The 23696-nt window shown below is 44.4% G+C and overlaps 1 protein-coding gene across 3 annotated transcripts in view; it reads left to right on the forward strand.

Annotated features, from left to right (window-relative positions):
- Window positions 1-23696, forward strand: part of LOC106607173 (protein shisa-8) — a 97949-nt gene that overhangs the window by 21041 nt on the left and 53212 nt on the right. For all 3 annotated transcript variants that reach the window (XM_014203832.2, XM_014203830.2, XM_014203831.2), the window contains exon 2: window positions 6352-6467. In XM_014203832.2, the coding sequence (XP_014059307.1) occupies window positions 6352-6467 (116 nt within the window). The remainder of the gene's footprint in view (window positions 1-6351; window positions 6468-23696) is intronic.

Below are 23696 nucleotides of genomic sequence, written 5' to 3' on the forward strand. Positions count from 1 at the left end.
TGACATCTTACACGGCCAGTATGGGACTGGAACATTTTTATGAAAAGCATGCGTGAAATGGAACTTAAATGATATGTGATGTCTAAATCTGGCTTCTCTACGGCCTCTGCATGATGAATCATCAACGCTCAGGGTTGGGACAGCCCATCTCAGTATTGAGCACAGTTCACAATGTAGACCTAGCATCTCATCATGGTCACTTTTTTTCTTGTGACAGGTAGGCCTTCATTTTCTGCAGCATAGTCTATGCTACAGTAGTATAAAATCTGAATGCGAGTCTAATTTACCCATCTCTAGCTGGCTTTCGGAGTCACCTTATTTTTTTACTGTAAAGATCGTTTTTTTAAATTTTTTGCAGCTGCAGAGTTTTTGAAAAACTCAAATATCGTTGCTTTTTAAATCAGTGCACACGCGAGCACTCTCTCTCCATCAACTCCATTAAAATTGCATCCAAAATAGATAATCCTGTTGTAGATTGATATATAGCCCTATATATAGATGTCCTAGCCTACCTCTTTCAGGTAAAACATTCAATGCAGCATTAGCCTTCTATTTAGCTAATTAATGATGGGTTATGCATAATAAGCATCTAACTTATAGTCTCTGTCTCTTGCACAATACACATACACCTAAACTCCGCTGGCCTGTCTCCTTAAAAAACACTCCTTAGCTCTTGGAGTCCCATGCAGGAAAAGCTATACAAGAAGAGCTTGCTGGACATTATATTTTTTGGCATTTCTTAAACCAATAGACTATTAGAAGCTCTTGTTTGCTGAATGTTAAATACATCAGCCAATAGAATTCATGGATAGTTTGAAAGAAGAGCGAACGCGATGGCGGTAGGCTATAGCAGTTATTTATTCAGACCCATAACGTTCAATCTTTGTGAATAGAAGTGAAAGCCTTCTGCATTTAATTCTAGTCCCATATTATTCAAGCATGTCATTAGAATGATGACGATAAGAACAATAAAACATATTTCATTTAACTGTTGAAAGTGATGAAGGAATGATGTAACAATAGAGAGAGAAAGAGGAAGTAGGCTAATAACATTAGGGGAAATATTATGAATGGTATATAGGCGTCAGCCTACTAATTATACAAATAGGCCCTATTATATTTAGACATTTAAATCATTTTCGCTAGCCTATAATTGTAACTTTGTAGGCCAGATGTGCTGCACCAGAATTGCATGTTCTCTCCCTGCTTTATCATGGTTTGAATGATATGTGTAATTCCAGTCCATATAATACAGTATAATAAAATACAGTATAGTAATACAGTTCACACTCAGAAAGACTAGCTACTGGAGCTAGTTTCATGTATTTACCAAAGAGAGCATACAGCTAGCTATGGGCTTTTCTGTTTTTTTTGTCGTGCATAATGAGCAGTAGTCTATATCATATAGGCCTATGTACTGGTTAACGGCACATTTATTTTGGGCTCATTAAATGAATTTTATGTAGTGTTCATTAAATTAATTTAATATATGGCTCATCAGGCTCAGGTAGAATCAGGCTTGTATTTTCTATCAAACTCCAATCAAATCCAGACATAGGCCTATTTATACGCTTTATACTGCTTTTGAATAACACTTCCGGTTTTGGTGGAAAATAACGGGCTACCCGGGAGAAAAGTGATTTATTCCCGGAATGGAACATGTGTAAAATACAGGGAAAATATTCAACCCTAGCTCCCATGACATCTTTGCCCAAAGCCTAGCTTGATCGAAGAGGTGCTCCTCCAGAGTCCAGCCTATCCAATGGTTGAATGTGAATGAGGTGCTGGAATTACTTTTCATTCAAGGAATGATGAAGGGTGTAACAAATGGTGTTTGTGTGTGTTGTGGAGAAGTAGCTTCAGCAACTATACATACTATACACATTTCACACACACAACTCCTCAGAAGGGAACCAGGCCACTGCAGACAGCACAGTCATGCCCACCCACCCAAATACAAACATAAACATATCCTGGCATAGTCACACAGCCATGCTAAGAGGCACTATTTGGCAGCTGTCGCGTCCAATACCAAAGTAGGGGAGACAGTGGCAGGCAGCTGCAGGCACTAACACTGCTGGGGCTCACTATCTGGCAGTGGTAGCTACAGCGTCAGCCTCCCTGGGTGAGAGGGAACTCGGCTCTGAGCACCGGGGGTGGGAGACTCAGGGTGTCAATTCTGCTACTACATCCCTCCCTTAGCGAGCACCAGGGAGACACAGCCTACATTATTGATCAAGGGAGACAGGGTTTAGGGAGAGCTGTTGGTTCTGTCAGCCTAGAACACCAAGACAAAGAAAGAGCAGAGCTACAGATGAGGAATGTGTACAAAATGACTAAACTTTCACGCCTGGTGAGTGAAGCTGGCTGTTGGGCGCTATGATGGCATTTCAAATCAAATCAAATTACTTAGGGAGTGAAATAATGTGAACCAAGCCATTGTCGCACCATGCAGTCCAGAATTAGTTTTCTGCGCTGGAGGGTTTATTTGATCTTTTTGTTTGGGAAACTTTTGTGGTAGCTCAAGTTCCCACCCACACTTAGCCTCGGCAGCACACCCTCAGTGGGATTTGGGGGTGACTCAGTGGGGTGTCCTCATAATAACCCCGGTGGACTGAACACGAGGTGGGGTGCCACAGATAAAACCCCACGTAGAAATAAGACAAAGTGTATTAACAAACACTATAGCTAGTGGTGGATGGTAGAGGCAAGTAAAAACACACTAACCTGGTGTGACAGTGGTGGTGATTCAGACACTACAGTGTCAAGAATAAAGGATTTCAAACATACCCCAGAGCAGTGGACAGTAAAGGTGATATAAACATGCAGAAGTGTTCTGTAATTTACGCCTTGAAAGGACAATAAACTAAATTATGAAATCTGAATTCTATTCTATTTTACTGTACTGTACAGCAGTGGACAGCAGCTGGAGGTAAACAGTGAGACACCCTGGCTCCTGGCTGGGACTGCAGGGGGTCACAGCAGGCCTCTTCTGCTCAGGGGGCTCCAGCTGTCTGCTGGTAATGAACTAATACACAACACCACTCACTTTGATTGTGGCCTTACCCCCCACAGGGAGTGCAGAGGAGATAGAGGCCTCACCCTTACCACCCACAGGGAGTGCAGAGGAGATAGAGGCCTCACCCTTACCACCCACAGGGAGTGCAGAGGAGATAGAGGCCTCACCCTTACCACCCACAGGGAGTGCAGAGGAGATAGAGGCCTCACCCTTACCACCCACAGGGAGGGCGGAGGAGATAGAGGCCTCACCCTTACCACCCACAGGGAGTGCAGAGGAGATAGAGGCCTCACCCTTACCACCCACATGGAGTGCAGAGGAGATAGAGGCCTCACCCTTACCACCCACAGGGAGTGCGGAGGAGATAGAGGCCTCACCCTTACCACCCACAGGGAGTGCAGAGGAGATAGAGGCCTCACCCTTACCACCCACAGGGAGTGCAGAGGAGATAGAGGCCTCACCCTTACCACCCACAGGGAGTGCAGAGGAGATAGAGGCCTCACCCTTACCACCCACAGGGAGTGCAGAGGAGATGGGCAGGCCTCAACTCCAACCTGAACCCCCACTGCCTCCACTAGGGTGATGGTAAAATCTCAGAGTAACAGGACCTTCACGCCGATCCCAGAGCTGTTTATAATTGAATATAATTGATCTAAGAAAAGGAATGGAAGTAGCGTTGCCTCATGCCTTTGTTCTTGTGTAGTGCATCAGCAAGAAACTCAACAATTAGCTACAGATGGTTGAAATCACAACAGAAGTTATCATTAGCATAATTTGATTCATGCTTGAACAATACCAGAGGAATCCAGCTTTGAGTATCAGACATTATTACAGTGTAATTAATTTGACTCTGTAAACCTGCGTGCACTACACTGTAGCATCCATCAATGAGTGAAGCAACTCACAAACCTAACTCAGTGTAAAATCGTTCTAAATAATTGAGTCTATGTCCTTTGTTCAATCATTCAATCTAGTTGTTTGTGGCGTAAACAAGTCCTCGCCTCACCTCTCCTAGAATGGCGGTGTTTCAATGATCGGAGACGTTTTCACACGTCACATGACCTCTAGGTGCTTCTGTAGTGCTGTAGTGCTCCCTCTGTGGACAGCACAGACAGGTTAATTAGCTTCATGTAGCGTGAGGACCTAGTTGGGGGACTTTCAAAAGGCTGGTTCCAGGCTTATACGTCTCTAATTAATACAAGACAATCATAATAATTACTTTACTGAATTGTGATGGTTTAATTAAGGGCAACATGTTTCCCCTTAAGTTGACATGCTGTGTGAACATGATTTAAGCTAATATTTTTCTATAAACCACTGAATAATCAATGATTGCGCACAGCCAAGATTTGCGCTTGGTTGAGAAGATGATGGATAGATTGTGAAATCCATTTGATGTAATTACCATCCATATTTAATTGGTGCGCCAAAAACACATTTGCACGGAGGCTTTAAACTCTTTTAATTTGTAACCATTATGAATTTTACCAGCCCAGTAAGTGCTGAGTTTCCACCTGTCCATTTTTTCACGTGTTCGTTCCCTTCAAATGTCACTCAAAGCAACTGACAAGTCAACCCTGTGGAAACCTCAGACACTGCAGTACTACAGAAGTCATCATCAGCAGGACCGACCAACCAGCATATGGAGGAAATAGCAACGATATGCCTCAAGAATTTCCGGGATCTTGCCTCATACAGTAAAGCCCCTCAGGTCGAACTTAAACTTTCCCAACTTAACTTTTCTCCTTTCTGCTGACACACTACTGCTGATGAGGGTGCACAAAACTTTATGGTTATCTTTAATTCATTAATCGATTCATTTCCTTTCTTGTATTACAGCACACAATCCATTTTAAGTAATTAAACTGCAAATGAATCTCTCATCTGTGGCCCTATCTGACAAAACCTCAAGATAACCCCTGTAATGTATAGAATCTGGAAAACAATGTTGGCCCTCTCTTAACAAAGTGGCACAGTGTGTGTGAGAGAGAGAGAGAGAGAGAGAGAGAGAGAGAGAGAGAGAGAGAGAGAGAGAGAGAGAGAGAGAGAGAGAGAGAGAGAGAGAGAGAGAGAGAGAGACTAAACATACTAACGCCCCAATGAACATCTTCAGTGACAAACTACAAGGGCTTTTTGAAATGTACAAAGCCATAAAATCGCATTTTCTAAATCTGAGCTTTTTTCTAAGTAGCTGACATTTGCCCACTGCAGTAGGATTGGAAGAGCTATCTAACACAATTTCCTTTGTAACATTCTGGCAGAGAGAATGTAATGTTTGAAACAACACCTTGAGAAATAGTTCTGTCAGCCCGAGAATTGTGTTTGAGGAACACTGGCTCGTCCAACCCAGGTTCTTATGATAAAAGAGACAGATCACGATTGGCTGTGCATGGGAATGTAGCTGAGCATGGGATTCGCCAGGGCATTTGGCTGCCATCGTGGTTTAAACATTTCCTTGCCCTTGTAATGTCTGAACCTAAGAGAGGGCTCTGGGAATTTCTTTGAAAAGTCTTGCAATGTTTTCACATCAAATCACATCATCCCTTTACATCTTTACATTAGCTAGGAGATGTGACAGTCCTGGGGGGTTAGAATATGGGTTCAGAGAGCTGACAGCTGTGTTGAGAAGGTGGAACAACCAGCACTCCACAATAACAGCACCCTCAGCAATGCCCGAGAGAAAGAAAACAAAGAGAGGATGAGAAAGAGAGAGAAATGCTTTAGCCAAGTAGGAGACGGATGAAACAGTGGGAACGAGTGAGAAAAGACAGACACTAGCCAGACAGACAGAAACTAACTGGTGGTAATGAGTTAAGGAGTAGAGTGTTTGTTTGTGTACTGCTGAATGGGTGACTGGAGGGCATTTTAGAGAGAAACCCAACAAGTGAAAAGAAAAGCATGAAAAACAGAGGGACAGTATTTCAGCATGGCCTCGGGACTTAGTCCTTGTCTATCCCTGCTGTCATTCAGTCTGTCAGCATGATCTACATATTAACCCTCTTTCCTATCACAACAGTACTGACCTACTGTCCGGGGCTCATGTCTAGCCAGCTGAGCTGTCAGCTGGCATGTACCATTCAAAAGTTCCAGCAGTCAGTACTATACTACATTATGACTAAAGCGTTTGTTTTACACACCAATGGACATCACATATAAGAGGGCTTTTATTGTGATCAAATCACACAGATTAGGAAATGATGGCAGCACACTTCCGTTTGATTTGATGTTGTAGAAGGGGTTTATTCTATGGTGATCTCAATCGATTTGACACAATGTTCTCTCGTCTTACTGATGGGTGATCTTTAACCTAACACTTGTCTTTCTCTCTGCAGGGCCTTGACAGAGTTGTTGAAGCAGCCCGGAGAAGTGGGTGGAGTGGACGGGACTGGGGGACACCACCCCATAGGGACCAATGGGATCTCTGGCAGGTCACTGCGCAGCAACAACGGTAAGCCTGTTTCTTTGGGAGCACAGGGGTTATTACAGGAGATGTCTCTCAGTATAATTAAGCATATCGGATACTGATCCAGCAACGCTTTGCAAGCACTCTCACGAGGGCTCTTTTAGTGCTCAATGTACTAATGAGGACACTACTAACTCTGAATAGGGTACAACAGACTATTTCAGACTCTGGCAGTCAGAATTGAGGATTATACAGTCGTGGCCAAAAGTTTTGAGAATGACGCAAATATTAATTTCCACAAAGTTTGCTGCTTCAGTGTCTTTAGATATTTTTGTCAGATGTTACTATGGAAAACTGAAGTATAATTACAATCATTTCATAAGTGTCAAAGGCTTTTATTGACAATTACATGAAGTTGATGCAAAGAGTCTTTGCAGTGTTGACCCTTCTTTTTCAAGACCTCTGCAATCCTCCCTGGCATGCTGTCAATTAACTTCTGGGCCACATCCTGACTGATGGCAGCCCATTCTTGCATAATCAATGCTTGGAGTTTGTCAGAATTTGTGGGTTTTTGTTTGTCCACCCGCCTCTTGAGGATTGACCACAAGTTCTCAATGGGATTAAGGTCTGGGGAGTTTCCTGGCCGTGGACCCAAAATATCAATGTTTTGTTCCCCACGCCACTTAGTTATCACTTTTGCCTTATGGCAAGGTGCTCCATCATGCTGGAAAAGGCATTGTTTGTCACCAAGCTGTTCCTGGATGGTTGGGAGAAGTTGCTCTCGGAGGATGTGTTGGTACCATTCTTTATTCATGGCTGTGTTCTTAGGCAAAACTGTGAGTGAGCCCAGTCCCTTGGCTGAGAAGCAACCCCACACATGAATGGTCTCAGGATGCTTTACTGTTGGCATGACACAGGACTGATGGTAGCGCTCACCTTGTCTTCTCCGGACAAGCTTTTTTCCGGATGCCCCAAACAATCAGAAAGGGGATTCATCAGAGAAAATGACTTTACCCCAGTCCTCAGCAGTCCAATCCCTGTACCTCTTGCAGAATATCAGTCTGTCCCTGATGTTTTTCCTGGAGAGAAGTGGCTTCTTTGCTGCCCTTCTTGACACCAGGCCATCCTCCAAAAGTCTTCGCCTCACTGTGTGTGCAGATGCACTCACACCTGCCTGCTGCCATTCCTGAGCAAGCTCTGTACTAGTGGTGCCCCGATCCTGCAGCTGAATCAACTTTAGGAGACAGTCCTGGCGCTTGCTGGACTTACTTGGGCACCCTGAAGCCTTCTTCACAACAATTGAACCGCTCTCCTTGAAGTTCTTGATGATCTGATAAATGGTTGATTTAGGTGCAATCTTACTGGCAGCAATATCCTTGCCTGTGAAGCCCTTTTTGTGCAAAGCAATGATGACGGCACGTGTTTCCTTGCAGGTAACCATGGTTGACAGAGAAAGAACAATGATTCCAAGCACCACCCTCCTTTTGAAGCTTCCAGTCTGTTAATCGAACTCAATCAGCATGACAGAGTGATCTCCAGCCTTGTCCTCGTCAACACTCACACCTGTGTTAACGAGAGAATCACTGACATGATGTCAGCTGGTCCTTTTGTGGCAGGGCTGAAATGCAGTAGAAATGTTTTTGGGGGATTCAGTTCATTTGCATGGCAAAGAGGGACTTTGCAATTAATTGCAATTAATCTGATCACTCTTCATAACATTCTGGAGTATATGCAAATTGCCATCATATAAACTGAGGCAGCAGACTTTGTGAATATTAATATTTGTGTCATTCTCAAAACTTTTGGCCACGACTGTATTTTAGATGCACACACATGGTACTGGTACCCTGTGTATATAGCCAAGGTATCATTACTTATTGTGTATTTATTCCTTCTGTTATTATTTTTCTATTATTTTTCAATTCTTGCCCGTAAGTAAGCGTTTCACTGTTGGTCTACACCTGTTGTATACGAAGCATGTAACAAATCAAATTTGATTTGACGCGCACGCATGCAGACACTTGTTATTGAGCTAGGAGGAAGGCTCAATTCCATAGAAAACCCTGCTGTCTCCCTCCATGGCCGAGCGGAAGTGCAGGGACAGGCTGGTCATCTTTAATTCCATAGAAAACCCTGCTGTCTCCCTCCATGGCCGAGCGGAAGTGCAGGGACAGGCTGGTCATCTTTAATTCCATAGAAAACCCTGCTGTCTCCCTCCATGGCCGAGCGGAAGTGCAGGGACAGGCTGGTCATCTTTAATTCCATAGCAGCCCCTGCTGTCTCCCTCCATGGCCGAGCGGAAGTGCAGGGACAGGCTGGTCATCTTTAATTCCATAGAAAACCCTGCTGTCTCCCTCCATGGCCGAGCGGAAGTGCAGGGACAGGCTGGTCATCTTTAATTCCATAGAAAACCCTGCTGTCTCCCTCCATGGCCGAGCGGAAGTGCAGGGACAGGCTGGTCATCTTTAATTCCATAGAAAACCCTGCTGTCTCCCTCCATGGCCGAGCGGAAGTGCAGGGACAGGCTGGTCATCTTTAATTCCATAGAAAACCCTGCTGTCTCCCTCCATGGCCGAGCGGAAGTGCAGGGACAGGCTGGTCATCTTTAATTCCATAGAAAACCCTGCTGTCTCCCTCCATGGCCGAGCGGAAGTGCAGGGACAGGCTGGTCATCTTTAATTCCATAGAAAACCCTGCTGTCTCCCTCCATGGCCGAGCGGAAGTGCAGGGACAGGCTGGTCATCTTTAATTCCATAGAAAACCCTGCTGTCTCCCTCCATGGCCGAGCGGAAGTGCAGGGACAGGCTGGTCATCTTTAATTCCATAGCAGCCCCTGCTGTCTCCCTCCATGGCCGAGCGGAAGTGCAGGGACAGGCTGGTCATCTTTAATTCCATAGAAAACCCTGCTGTCTCCCTCCATGGCCGAGCGGAAGTGCAGGGACAGGCTGGTCATCTTTAATTCCATAGAAAACCCTGCTGTCTCCCTCCATGGCCGAGCGGAAGTGCAGGGACACGCTGGTCATCTTTAATTCCATAGCAGCCCCTGCTGTCTCCCTCCATGGCCGAGCGGAAGTGCAGGGACAGGCTGGTCATCTTTAATTCCATAGAAAACCCTGCTGTCTCCCTCCATGGCCGAGCGGAAGTGCAGGGACAGGCTGGTCATCTTTAATTCCATAGAAAACCCTGCTGTCTCCCTCCATGGCCGAGCGGAAGTGCAGGGACAGGCTGGTCATCTTTAATGAAGGTGTAGTTATCTTTGTTCTGGTCCGGGACCTGTTGATATAGCACAACACAGTTCATCTGTTTACTAATTAGATCCCCCTCAAATCCCTCTGAACCCCATTCCCCTCCAGCACACACACACACTTTGCTTTCATCTTCACTCTATTGCAACAATTCCTTTCTCCGTCCCGTTCATGCCAACCTACGCTCATCAGTCTCCACCTTCCCTTCATCTCTACTCCTCTTTATTCTTTTGCCAAACAACACTCACTCCCCATCTCTCCTTCCTTTCTCCTGTCTCTGACTAGCGTTGACCATTAAATGAGTCTTTAAGTGATCATTATCTGTGGAGGGCTGATATAATGGGACGTTGAGGCCAGAGAGACCCGTCTGTGACAAGGTGAGAGAATGGGATGGAAATGAGGGAACGTAGGGATTGTAATAGATAAGGGTAAAATAAAATGCAGACATTTAAAAAGATGAGAGAGAGAGACAGTAATGATGGGGTGACATATCTATTGAGGAATTCCCAGAAAGATATGGGTAAAAAAAAATAATAATAATAATACCAGATGAAAGAAGGACATTGACTGAGGTGTGACATTGTGTCATGATGAACATTAAAGAGAGGACTTACAGGTGCAGCCTAGTCTACCGAGGTGGATGAGAGTGTAAAACACTGGCTCTGCACATGTTTTCATTATTGTTATTCCACCCCATACTGCTCTGCCCGGTAATCTCAGTGCTTTATCTGACATGATCTGGTTAAGGCTGCATCTAGATCAGTGTCTGAGAGTGTGAGGATGGGGTTAGTGGACAATCCCGGCAGAGAGTGTGTGTGTGTGTGTTCAGTATGTGTGTGTGTGTGTAAGTGTGTGCAATTGTGCTCTAGTGCCTTTGCAATAACAATTGAATATACTGTGCGGAGTGTTGAGACTGTTCCCTGAACAGTATATACCATATGTGAGGCCAACGCTGGTAGAGAATTATAACGTGTGTGCATGTGTGTATTATTCTTGTCAGTGAGTGGCTATGAGCTGGTAATTAAAGTGTATAGGTATCTACATGAGTTGTGATAGAATTGAGTGTTCCTTTTGGGATTGTGTGTTCCTGTGAGGGTGTCTATGTTAGAGTGTGTTTGGCATGTATTATATGTACTACAGGCCTATGTGAATGTGTGTGTGTGTATAATACAGTGTGTGTGTGTGTGTGTGTGTGTGTGTGTGTGTGTGTGTGTGTGTGTGTGTGTGTGTGTGTGTGTGTGTGTGTGTGTGTGTGTGTGTGTGTGTGTGTGTGTGTGTGTTGTATGAGAGCATTCTCATGGCAGTGAGTGGGACAGCTGGACAGAGCTGCTCTGTGTGGAGAGCTGCCCTGAGTGGAGAGCTGCCCTGAGGGTAAACAGCTCCCAGTGAACAGGCCGTGCGTGTTCCTCTGTGAAACAACGGAGGGAAAGAGATAGAGACAGAATGACAAATAAAGAGACTGAGGACATTTTATATCGATTTTGGGGAATAGAGAGAGAAAGACAAGAACATGAAGAGAACGAGAGGAAATTGGGTAAGGACAGAAACAGAGGGACTGAAAGCAGGAAGTGAGAAACTAACAGATGGAAAGAGAGAATGATTGAGAGCGCACAAAGCACAAGGGCTAGCCTATTCTAATCCCACTTGTTTCTGCTGTCTGTGAGCTGTGTTTGAGCACCATGGACAGAGCTAATGGTTCATTACAATGCAGGAGATTGGCTGCAGGAGACTGGCTGCAGGAGACTGGCTGCAGGAGACTGGCTGGTCTAAACTCCTTAGAACTGCACCATGAATTATTAAAGCTTTATTATATGCTTGAACAGACCGATCTCAACATTCATCATTTGTTAATGTTTTGGCAATAACAACAATTACACTACTGTTATTGAACACGATGAAGACGATGCACCTGATGTTGTTGATGACGCTGATACTGTAGTGATGACGAAGTTGACCCTGCTCATACAGTGGCTAACCGCTATCTAAACAAACACGTTCAGAGGAAAATACCCCTGCATTGAATAATCTTGGCTGGGCGCACTGTGTGCAAGTTCTGTATTGGCACTGTTCCTGCTCTCTTTGTAGATAAGGGGGATCTGCATTTGTGGAGCGTGTGTAATTTGCATGTTGCAGAGGCAGTCTGTGAGGGGGAGAGTGATAGCATCAGTGTGCCATTGAAATCAAAACAAGAAAATTAGGGAATTGGGATGGGCGGAGGGGGTGTTAAGTGAAAAGGGGGGAGGGGGTGTATATGCATGTTAATTTCTATGTACAGTTGAAGTCGGAAGTTTACATACACTTAGGTTGGAGTCATTAAAACTCATTTTTCAACAACTCCACAAATTTCTTGTTAACAAACTATAGTTTTGGCAAGTCGGTTAGCACGTCTACTGTGTGCATGACAAGACATTTTTCCAACAATTGTTTACAGATGTCACGCCCTGACCTGAGAGAGTCGTTTTTCTTTGTTTGGTTAGGTCAGGGTGTGACATGGGGTGGGCATTCTATGTGTTGTATGTCTATGTTGTTTTTATATTTCTTTGTTGGGCCGAGTATGGTTCCTAATCAGAGGCAGCTGTCTATCGTTGTCTCTGGTTAGGAATCATACTTAGGCAGCCTGTTCCCCACCTGTGTTTGTGGGTTATTGTTATTTCTGTGTGTGTACGGCACAGTGCGTTACGTTCTTACTGCGTACCTGTTTATTGTTTTGGTTTCGGTTTCCCTAAATAAAGATGTGGAATTACCGGCACGCTGCGCCTTGGCTCCTTTATGACAGGGAATTTGAGGATTCAGAACGTGACAACAGACAGATTATTTCACTTACAATTCACTGTATCACAATTTCAGTGGGTCAGAAGTTTACATACACTAAGTTGACTGTGCCTTTAAACAACTTGGAAAATTACAGAAAATGATGTCATGGCTTTAGAAGCTTCTGATAGGCTAATTGATATCATTTGAGTCAATTGGAGGTGTTTCAAGGCCTACCTTCAAACTCAGTGCCTCTTTGCTTGACATCATGGGAAAATCAAAAGAAATCAGCCAAGACCTCAGAAAACATTTGTCTGGTTCATCCGTGGGAGAAATTTCCAAATGCCTGAAGGTACCACGTTCATCTGTACAAACAACAGTATGCAAGTATATACACCATGGGACCATGCAGCCGTCATACCGCTCAGGAAGGAGACGCGTTCTGTCTCCTAGAGATGAACGTACTTTGGTGCGAAAAGTGCAAATCAATCCCAGAACAACAGCAAAGGACCTTGTGAAGATGCTGGAGGAAACAGGTACAAAAGTATCTATCTATATCCACAGTAAAACGAGTCCTATATCGACATAACCTGAAAGGCTGCTCAGCAAGGAAGAAGCCACTGCTCCAAAACCGCCATAGAAAAGCCAGACTACGGTTTGCAACTGCACATTGGGACGAAGAATGTACTTTTTGGAGAAATGTCCTCTGGTCTGATGAAACAAAAATAGAACTGTTTGGCCATAATGACCATCGCTATGTTTGGAGGAAAAAGGGGGAGGCTTGCAAGCTGAAGAGCACCATCCCAACAGTAAAGCACGGGGGTGGCAGCATCATGTTGTGGGGCTGCTTTGCTGCAGGAGGGACTGGTGCACTTCACAAAATAGATGGCATCATGAGGCAGGAAAATGATGTGGATATATTGAAGCAACATCTCAAGACGTCAGTCAGGAAGTTAAAGCTTGGTCGCAAATGTGTCTTCCAAATGAACAATGACCCCAAGCATACTTCCAAAGTTGTGGCAAAATGGCTTAAGGACAACAAAGTCAAGGTATTGGAGTGGCCATCACAAAGCCCTGACCTCAATCCTATAGAACATTTGTGGGCAGAACTGAAAAAGAGTGTGGGAGCAAGGAGGCCTACAAACCTGACTCAGTTACACCAGCTCTGTCAGGAGGAATGGGCCATAATTCTTATTGTGGGAAGCTTGTGGAAGGCAACCTGAAACGTTTGACCCAAGTTAAACAATTGAAAGGCAATGCTACCAAATACTAATTGAGTGTGTGTAAACGTCTGACCCACTGGGAATGTGATGAAAGAAATAAAGCTGAAATAAATCACTCTCTACTATTATTCTGACATTTCACATTCTTAAAATAAAGTGGTGATCCTAACTGACCTAAGACAGGGAATTTTTACTCTGATTAAATGTCAGGAATTGTAAAAAACTGAGTTTAAATGTATTTAACTAAGGTGTATGTAAACTTCCGACTTCAACTGTAAATTCACTGTGATTAACATGCACATGGGGCCAGTGCCAATTACATACGTACTGTGCTTGCCTACCAGTCAACATATGACGCTATGGTAATGATTCTCTGAGAAACAGAGAGGATGCTGTGGGAATAACAGTCACACTGCACGACATACATGCTCATGCATGCGTCCTCTGCAATCTGTGTGTGTGTGCTTTGAGCTATGTTGTGTACTGTAGGTACAGTGTATGCATTCAGACCCCTTGACTTTTTCCACATTTTGTTACATAACAGCCTTATTCTAAAATTGATTATATATATTTCTCACATCAATCTACACACAATACCCCGCAATGACAAAGTGAAAACAGTTTAAAAAGAAAAAAAATTCAAATGTATTAAAAAGAAAAAACAGAAATAACTTATTTACTTAACAATTCAGACTCTTTGCTATGACACTCGAAATTGAAGAAATTGTCTGTAGAGCTGAGAGACAGGATTGTGTCGAGGCACAGATCTGGGGAAGGGTACCAAATAATGTCTGCAATATTGAAGGTCCCCAAGAACACAATGGCCTCCATCATTCTTAAATGGAAGAAGTTTGGAACCTCCAAGACTCTTCCTAGAGCTTGCCGCCCAGCTAAACTGAGTGATTGGGGGAAAAGGGCCTTGGTCAGGGAAGTGACCAAGAACCCGATGGTTAGTCTGACAGAACTCCAGAGTTCCTCTGTGGAGATGGGTTGTTCAGAAAGACAACCATCTCTGCAGCACTCCACCAATCAGGCCTTTTACGGTAGAGTTGTCAGACGTAAGCCACTCCTCAGTAAAAGGCACATGACAGCCCGCTTGGAGTTTGCAAAAAGACACCTAAAGGACTTGGACCATGAGAAACAAGAATCATCCCTAAGGTAAGGTATGGCGGTGGCAGCATCATGCTGTGGGGATGTTTTTCAGCGGCAGGGACTGGGAGACTTTTTTTATTTAACCTTTATTTAACTAGGCAAGTCAGTTAAGAACAAATTCTTATTTACAATGACGGCCTACCCCAGCCAAACCTGGACAACGCTTGGCCAATTGTGCGACGACCCTATGGAACGGCTGGATGTGATGCAGCCTGGATTTGAACCAGATACTGCAGTGGTGTCTCTTGCACTGTGATGCAGTGTATTAGACCACTGCGCCACTCTGGAGCCACATAGTCAGGATCGAGGGAAAGATGTTCGGAGCAAAGTACAGAGAGATCCTTTATGAAAACCTGCTCCAGAGCGCTCAGGACCTCAAACTAGGGCAAAGGTTCACCTTCCAACAGGACAACAACTCTAAGCACACAGCCAAGACAACGCAGGAGTGGCTTTGGGACAAGTCTCTGAATGTCCTTGAGAGGCCAAGCCAGAGCCCGGACTTGAACCCGATCGAACATCTGGAGAGACCTGAAATTAGCTGTGCAGTGACACTCCTCATCCAACCTGACAGAGCCCTGAGAGAAGAATAGGAGAAACTCCCCAAATACAGGCATGCCAAGCTTGTAGCGTCATACCCAAGAAGACTTGAGGATGTAATCGCTGCCAAAGATGCTTCAACAAATTACTGAGTAAAGGGTCTGAATACTTATGTAAATGTCATATTAAAGTTTTCTTTTTCTTTACATTTGCAAAAAAATCATTATGGGGTATTGTGTGTAGATTGATGAGGAAAAAAATGATTTAATACATTTTAGAATAAGGCTGTAATGTAACAAAATGTGAAAGAAGTCAAGGGGTCTGAATACTTTCCAAATGCACTGTATGTACAGTATTTGTGCATTTGTGTGTACTTGAGTCAACCTACCTGCATGCTGTCATGTTTGTGATTCTGTCATTGTTTTTTAGTGTTTGTTCTGTCAGAGTGTGTTTGTTAGTTCTGCGCTATAGTTCGAATCGGGATTTGATTATTTGTTACACTGTAATTTTTTTCATTTGGTCCAGCTGTTTTCACATTGCCAAATTTCAAACAAACTAAAATGCCAAAACAAAACCATGTGTTCATGCATGTCATTTGTTTATTGGACACAAATGCTCATGTTAACTCCATCTCTGCTTATCAAGAAGAATAACTTGTGTGTCCCAAACTTCATATTACTTTCGCTTTGGCCTTCGAACAACATGCGGGAAGAAACAGCAGAATAGCCGCTCTAACAGAGACGTGAATAGGCTAGATTCAGCTCCGGTCTCCCCTAACTTGCATCGGATGTGCTCATAAATGTGCTGCTATTCACAGAATGATTTATGCAGCCACAGCTGGTACTGTGTGTATTTCATAAAATGCTCAAACAACCGATAATACCGCTCACCTCTGGTTCTTTTACTGTATTTGGTCCAGACTGCCTTCTCACCTGCAGCGAACCGCACCACACTAGGAATGAAATAGGACTGAGACCATCCTTTTGAGTGAGCCACGGTGCATTGTTTAGTGCGCTCCCTAGTGTGGATAGTGTTCACACCAGTACAAACAAACGGGGGTAACCGCTCCAAATCAATTTGGTGTGAAAGCCCCCTTAGAGTTTGTTCTGTCAGAGTGTGTCTGTTAGTGTTGTTCTGTCAGAGTGTGTCTGTTAGTGTTGTTCTGTCAGAGTGTATCTGTTAGTGTTTGTTCTGTCAGTGTGTCTGTTAGTGTTGTTCTGTCAGAGTGTGTCTGTTAGTGTTGTTCTGTCAGAGTGTCTGTTAGTGTTGTTCTGTCAGAGTGTCTGTTAGTGTTGTTCTGTCAGAGTGTGTCTGTTAGTGTTGTTCTGTCAGAGTGTGTCTGTTAGTGTTTGTTCTGTCAGAGTGTCTGTTAGTGTTGTTCTGTCAGAGTGTGTCTGTTAGTGTTGTTCTGTCAGAGTGTATCTGTTAGTGTTTGTTCTGTCAGAGTGTATCTGTTAGTGTTGTTCTGTCAGAGTGTATCTGTTAGTGTTGTTCTGTCAGAGTGTCTGTTAGTGTTGTTCTGTCAGAGTGTATCTGTTAGTGTTGTTCTGTCAGAGTGTTTCTGTTAGTGTTGTTCTGTCAGAGTGTGTCTGTTAGTGTTGTTCTGTCAGAGTGTCTGTTAGTGTTGTTCTGTCAGAGTGTGTCTGTTAGTGTTTGTTCTGTCAGAGTGTGTCTGTTAGTGTTGTTCTGTCAGAGTGTGTCTGTTAGTGTTGTTCTGTCAGAGTGTGTCTGTTAGTGTTGTTCTGTCAGAGTGTGTCTGTTAGTGTTGTTATGTCAGAGTGTGCCTGTTAGTGTTTGTATGACGGAAGCCTCAACTTCCATTACTGTGTTTGTGAGTTGATGTACTGGCTGCCTGGCTGTGTTCATGTGTGTGTTCTCGTATGTGTCAAACGAGGCAGATGTGTTTGATCACAGCACTGCTTCTCTCCAATGCCTCTGGCGCTTTTCTTCTGACCCCTCCAGCTGTCTTTACAAAGCCACAGACCTCCTACTCTCCCCCTCAGTCTCTCCCCCCTTCCTCCCCTTTCAGTCCTGCCCAGGGGCGTCTGCAGGCTATAACTGCTGGTTGCTTCTGCTACATCTCAACAGGCTAGACTGTGCAGTTTAAGGAGGGTTGGAGAGGGGAATAGGATTATAATGAAGAGTGCACAGGGCTTGGAGTGCAGCTAAGACAGACAGTGCCCCTAAGTCAGTTCTATTTGGATATCCTCTCAGCCAATGAGGTGTAGATTAGCAGGGAGCAGCAGGTCCTGGACCAGTGCTGGGTCGTCTCTCAGTGCCCTGTTGAGGATTTGGACTGACAGTAATGCACTGCCGCTGAGCTGTGGTTGAGGGGATTTGGATTGCGTAGATCCAGTGCCCGGGGTCCTTTCACTCTTTCATCTGAAGGACACCTCACACTACGGGCTACAGATGACACTGTAGAGTCTTAAGTGATGCAATATAGACAAATTATGGATATGGGGCTATGGGCACAGTATGGACATGCTCTTAACCTTATCGCTTCCTCCCCACTCTCCACTGTAGCTTTAGGCTCCAACAGTTATGGATTGACACAGTTTTAGCTTGACCTTAAAAGGGCTGTAATGGTGATTGGGCTGAAGCAGGCTTTTCGTTGATCCAGTGTGTCTGTGTGTAGCTGATAGGGGGGAAGCTGAGCCCCTCAGAGATGTGCGTGGTTATACATGAAACTACCGGGATAAGCCAGGCTGCCGCCATACTGATATTATGGCTTCCGGGCGGTTGAGTGGGGATGTGGCTCCATTCTGGCTCTGTTATTCCGTCATAATGAGACCTAACCCTCTCATAGATGAGCCTCCAGAGCCAAAAGGAGTCTACAGTTTCCACCTAACCCCTGCAAGTCTCAAGCCCATCATTACCAGTGGGGTGATGTGTTTCCGATTGGATGTGTGCTGAAGATCAAGTGGCAGAATCCTCAACATACACTGAGTGTACAAAACATTAAGAACACCTTACTCCTATTGAGTTGCACCCCTCCCCCCTTTTGCCCTCAGAACAGCCTCAATTCATCGGGGCATGGACTCTACAAGGTGGCGAAAGCATTCCACAGGGATGCTGGCCCATGCTTCCCATAGTTGTGTCAAGTTGGCTGGATGTCCTTTGGGTGGTGGGCCATTCTTGATACACACAGGAAACTGTTGCAGTTCTTGACACAAACCGGTGTTCCCGGCACCTACTACCATACCCCGTTCAAAGGCGCTTAAATCTTTTGTCTGGCCCGTTCACCCTCTGAATGGCACACATGCACAATCCATGTCTCAATTGTCGCAAGGCTTAAAAATAACTTTTAACCTGTCTCCTCCCCTTCATCTACACTGATTGAAGTGGATTTAACAAGTGACATCAATAAGGGAACATAGCTTTCACCTGGATTCACCTGGTCAGTCTATGTCATGGAAAGAGCAGGTATTCCTAATGTTTTGTACACTCTGTGTATATTTCAAGGTCACAGCATGTTCCCCGCAATCAACACCACAAATTGTTCTGTGTTAGACAGAGTCATGTCCAGTCTGAGAGTCATTATCAGGCATAATGTTACCCATTGTAAAAGAAAGTGAGACCACTCAATGGCTCAACATGAGAACAGAACTTAGTGAAGAACCAAGATGATCTGATAATGTATTCCGTGGTTTCGTTGCAGGTCACTCACACTGTGTGCTTTAATAGATCTACTCTCCTGTTTGAATACCTGCTGTGTTCATCTCTGTAGCTGAAACATTTCTGATTGGAAGCAACCCCATAGCTAAAAGCCAGTGCACACTGCTTACGATGCGTCATAGCTGGCATCCTCTAATTAAGACGTCTGACCGGATCAGAGACCCTTTAGACTTAATCATGGGTAAAGATTGCGCAACCAAGTTGTAAGAGGAAAAAAGCAGAAATGTCTGTCACGACAGCTGATGCTTATCTTGTGCCCATTGAAAATATGGCGGACTTGGGTGGAGGCCACATGGGGGAATGAAAGAAACTGTGACCTTAACTTAAACTGTGACAGGGCATCTGTTTCTCTGTTTCATGAGATCCTAGTCCTGTCTAGACTGAGGATGCACCTACAGTCACCACCAGGGAGGTTATAGTTCAGTGCCTGAGGCCCAGAATGATCGATCCCAGTACCAGTTATAGGGAGAGTGATGTTTGGAGCCTACAGCACCACGGTCCAGGACCCATCCATCCATCACTGGAGAGTGACAGGAAGGGCTTGCTCCAGAACCCATGCAGAGGGAGTCCATCAAAGTGCTGCATGTGCACTGCTGTGTGAGAGACAGACATCATTTATCAACAAGCCTCTGCTACAGCACTAGAGCTCTGGAACAAAGGAAGTGCCTGTGGACAAGCCAGGTTTAAGTCAAGAGAAGAGGATGGAGAGGTCTCCAAAACCACAACCGGAAGGGTAGTGCCCATGCTTGCCCTTGTGCTTAGACTCCCCTAGGAATGGTGTGTTACAGTACATTCATTGCCATGATTGTATTTACCAGACAGTCTTGTCCAAAGTGAAGGTGATTAAGAGGGGCTACCTGTCAAAACACATGGGACAGTACAGCAAGAGTCATTGGTGACACATAGAGAGCCAGTGTCAAACACAGTCACTTGGCACAGTGTTAAACTACAGAGTGTGCTTACTCAGACTTCCACTGTTTTGATAAGGGTGTACAGAGAGTGGATTTTCAGGTGTCAAATCTCTGAGCCATGCAAGCGCTCGGAGGAGTTGGTGCAGGGAGAGAAGACCCCTCGTGGAAGTGGTATTGATCTTAGCACACAGTGCCTAGAGAGGTGTTTGCAGAGAGTCGGAGCTGACACCACGATCAGGCAGCATTATGGGGGATCAAAGAGGCCCTGGCCTCCCAGTGATCTGACGACAGCAAGGGAGGGGTGAGAATTTCCTGTTGACTGACGCTCCAATCCCGCGGCTGTCTTCGAATGGAGCCTCTCAATCATTCATCCGAACACAGAGGAGGGTGGGGAGACAGATAGGGAGAGAGCGGAGGATGAGAGAGAGGGAACAAAGAAAGTGAGATCAACATAAAGAGATGGAGAAACGTTGCTCTGACAGACTAGGAGGGATACTAGGAGACAGAGAGATGGAGGGGGGGAGGGTTTGTGAGGTGGCAGAAGAAGGTGAGAAACAAAGAGGGACTAAGGGAGTAAAATTGGAAAGAAAATAGAAATAAAGAGCAAAGAATGAAGAGTGGCAGAGGTAATAGAAACTGGTATGGACCATGACCATGCAGGAGGGTTAGGAGAGGGAGGCATGGAACATTTAGGGAAATGAGGGGGACAGAATTTATAGAGCCATTGGTCAGTGTTCTGGAAAAGAGACCCCTGGAAACCCCTGGAAACCCCTTCGACCCCCCTCTCCCTCACACTCTCTGTCCTTGCTCTCTGCTGCAGTGCTGCTTAAATGTCATTGGACAGCTTACATGTGGTAGGTGCAAAATGGGTGAAATGTCAAGCATGGTAAAGGGTGACGTGCCTGTGTGTCATTGTGTGCGTGCCATGTTTGTGCTTGTGTGTTTGTGAGAGCGCATGTATTTGCCACATGCATGGAGTGTTTAATTAAGTGTGAATTCATGTAGTATTCTATGTACCTTAGTATCATTCTGTGTGTGAGAGCATGTTGATAGGCAATATAAGGTTCCAAAGGAGTCTTTACTTGAGACATGTGTAGGCCTATGTTTTGTAATAAACCCTGCAGCTGTACACTTCATCTGCTTTCGTCAAAAGGGAGCTGAATCACTGATTAAAAATGTCACGGGCATGACCTTGGCATATGAAGTCAGAAAACTAGTGCTATTATAGCAGCTGTAGGAATTAAATAAGGATAATGTTGTAAAAACACGTCCCATTAATAGTAATGCTGCTTTTTATGATATGAAGGTTCGTTTATCTTAATTGCATGTCTCATTCTACTTTTTATTATCAAGGATGCATAATAATAAATACCATTGTTACGTTAGAAAGACAACAGTTGCACAATGATCTGATTAGAGACATTAAACACATGTAATTACTATGCAGTGCACAGAGCCTGTGTCCCAAGCCTCACGATGAGATGGAGCAGCGATTCCAGCTGTTGGAATGTGACAGAATCCACAAATCAGAGCCTTGAAGGCTCAATGCAGCTGTTTTTTTATCACCATATCAAATCATTTCTGGGTAACAATTAAGTACCCTACTGTGATTGCTTTCAATTAAAATGGTCAAAGAGAAACAAAAATAGCTTCTTAGCAAAGAGCAATTTCTCAAGCAAGAATTTAGCTAGGACTGTCTGGGAGTGGTGTGCGGAGTGGGAAACTGAAAACTAGCTATTATTGGTAGAGCGGTATGTAACTCTTTCTTATTGGTCTATTCAAACACCTCTTACACTTAAAGGGCATTATCATAATTTTCACAATATTATTCCAACCTCATCGTGTGGAAATATATTTTTTTTAAAACAAGGAAAATCACGGTTGACTGCACAGGCTCTTTAAGGGAGAGTGGGAAACAGAGCGAGAGAGAAAGAAAGAGATAACAAAAAATGAGAAAAAGATAACAAAGAGATAACAAAATGTGAAAGATGGAGAAAGGTCAAAAGAGAGACATGTAAGTCCAGGTGAAAGCATGATAGAAATAGAGACAAGTTGAGCATCCACCAGACAGAGAGAGAGAGGGGGAGAGGGGGATAGAAGCAAGGTATGAGAAGGGAACCATTACAACAAGGGGAAAAACATGAAAAGAGAGTGATCGTTATTCTCAGTGACAAGAGAGCAGCTGAACACTGTGATATACATTTCTCTCAGTCTTCCTCTCTTTTTAAATGTCTCTGTTAGCCATCTGCTCTCCCTTTTTCCATGTAGTGTCCCTCTCCCAGTACACATTTTTATGCCTTGTGCTATTCCGCCGTTCTCTCACAATGCGCCTCTCACCCTTTCCCTCTCTCACAGACACGAGCAGAATGAACAGTGTGGTATATCATCTGCATGGGGGCTTGTTAAACCCCAACCCCCGCCCCAGCCCCCAAGCCCCCCAGCTCAGTGACCCATTCCGACACCACACAAGTCAGGTTCTAGCCAGAACATACCAAGTCAGGAACAGAAATAGGGGGGATGGCGAGGTAGGTGATTTGAAGGTCAAAAGACTGGGCTGTCTGTTAATGCGTCTGCAGTACATCAATCACAGTTTGCAATGGTGGGTATGCAGACAGAGTGCACACGCCTTGCACATGCTTGAGGGCTTTGCCTCAAATCAGACAGTGTGTGTGTGTGTGTGTGTGTGTGTGTGTGTGTGTGTGTGTGTGTGTGTGTGTGTGTGTGTGTGTGTGTGTGTGTGTGTGTGTGTCAGTGTGGTGCAATATAGAACAAAGAAAAGTCCCAATGTTGAATCTACTGGTTAACACAGGATGGGTTTGAACACCTACACTCGTTCCATTATTTTGTACCAGAGCTGATGTATACTGAACAAAAATATAAGCACAACATATAATTTGTTTACAAATTTGTTTACAAATTTACAAAACATTTCTCCTTTGCCAAGATAATACAGCTAACTGACAAGTGTGGCATATCAAGAAGCTGATTAAACAAAGCTGATTAAACAGCATGATCATTACACAGGTACACCTTGTGCTGGGGACAAAAAAGGCCCCTCTAAAATGTGCAGTTTTGTCACACAACACAGTGCCACAGATGTCTCAAGTTTTGAGGGAGAGTGCAATTGGAATGCTGACTGCAGGAATGTTTACTGGAGTTGTTTCCAGATAATTTAATGTTCATTTCTCTACCATAAGCCACCTTTTTTAGAGAATTTGGCAGTACATCCTTCCGGCTTCACAACCACAGACAATATACACAATTGCATTTTATCAATGGAAATTTGAATGCACAGAGATATTGTGATGAGATCCTAAGGCCCATTGTGGTGCCATTCATCCGACGCCATCACCTCATGTTTCAGCATGATATTGCACGGCCCCATTTCCCAAGGATCTGTACACAATTCCTGGAAGCTGAAAATGTCCCAGTTCTGCCATGGCCTGCATGCTCACCAGACTTCACCCATTGAGCATGTTTGGGATGCGCTGGATCGACGTGTACAACAGCGTGTTCCTGTTTCCGCCAATATCCAGCAACTTCGCACAGCCTTTAAAGAGAAGTGGGACAACATTCCACAGGCCACAATCAACAGCCTGATCAACTCTATGCGAAGGAGATGTGTCGCGCTGCATGAGGCAAATGGTGGTCACACCAGATACTGACTGGTTTTCTGAGCCACGGCCCTACCTTTTTTTAAGGTACAGTTGAAGTCGGAAGTTTACATACACCTTAGCCAAATACATTAAAACTTGTTTCACAATTCCTGACATTTAA

The sequence above is a fragment of the Salmo salar genome, chromosome ssa06 (assembly GCF_905237065.1).
Source record: "Salmo salar chromosome ssa06, Ssal_v3.1, whole genome shotgun sequence".
NCBI lineage: Eukaryota > Metazoa > Chordata > Actinopteri > Salmoniformes > Salmonidae > Salmo > Salmo salar.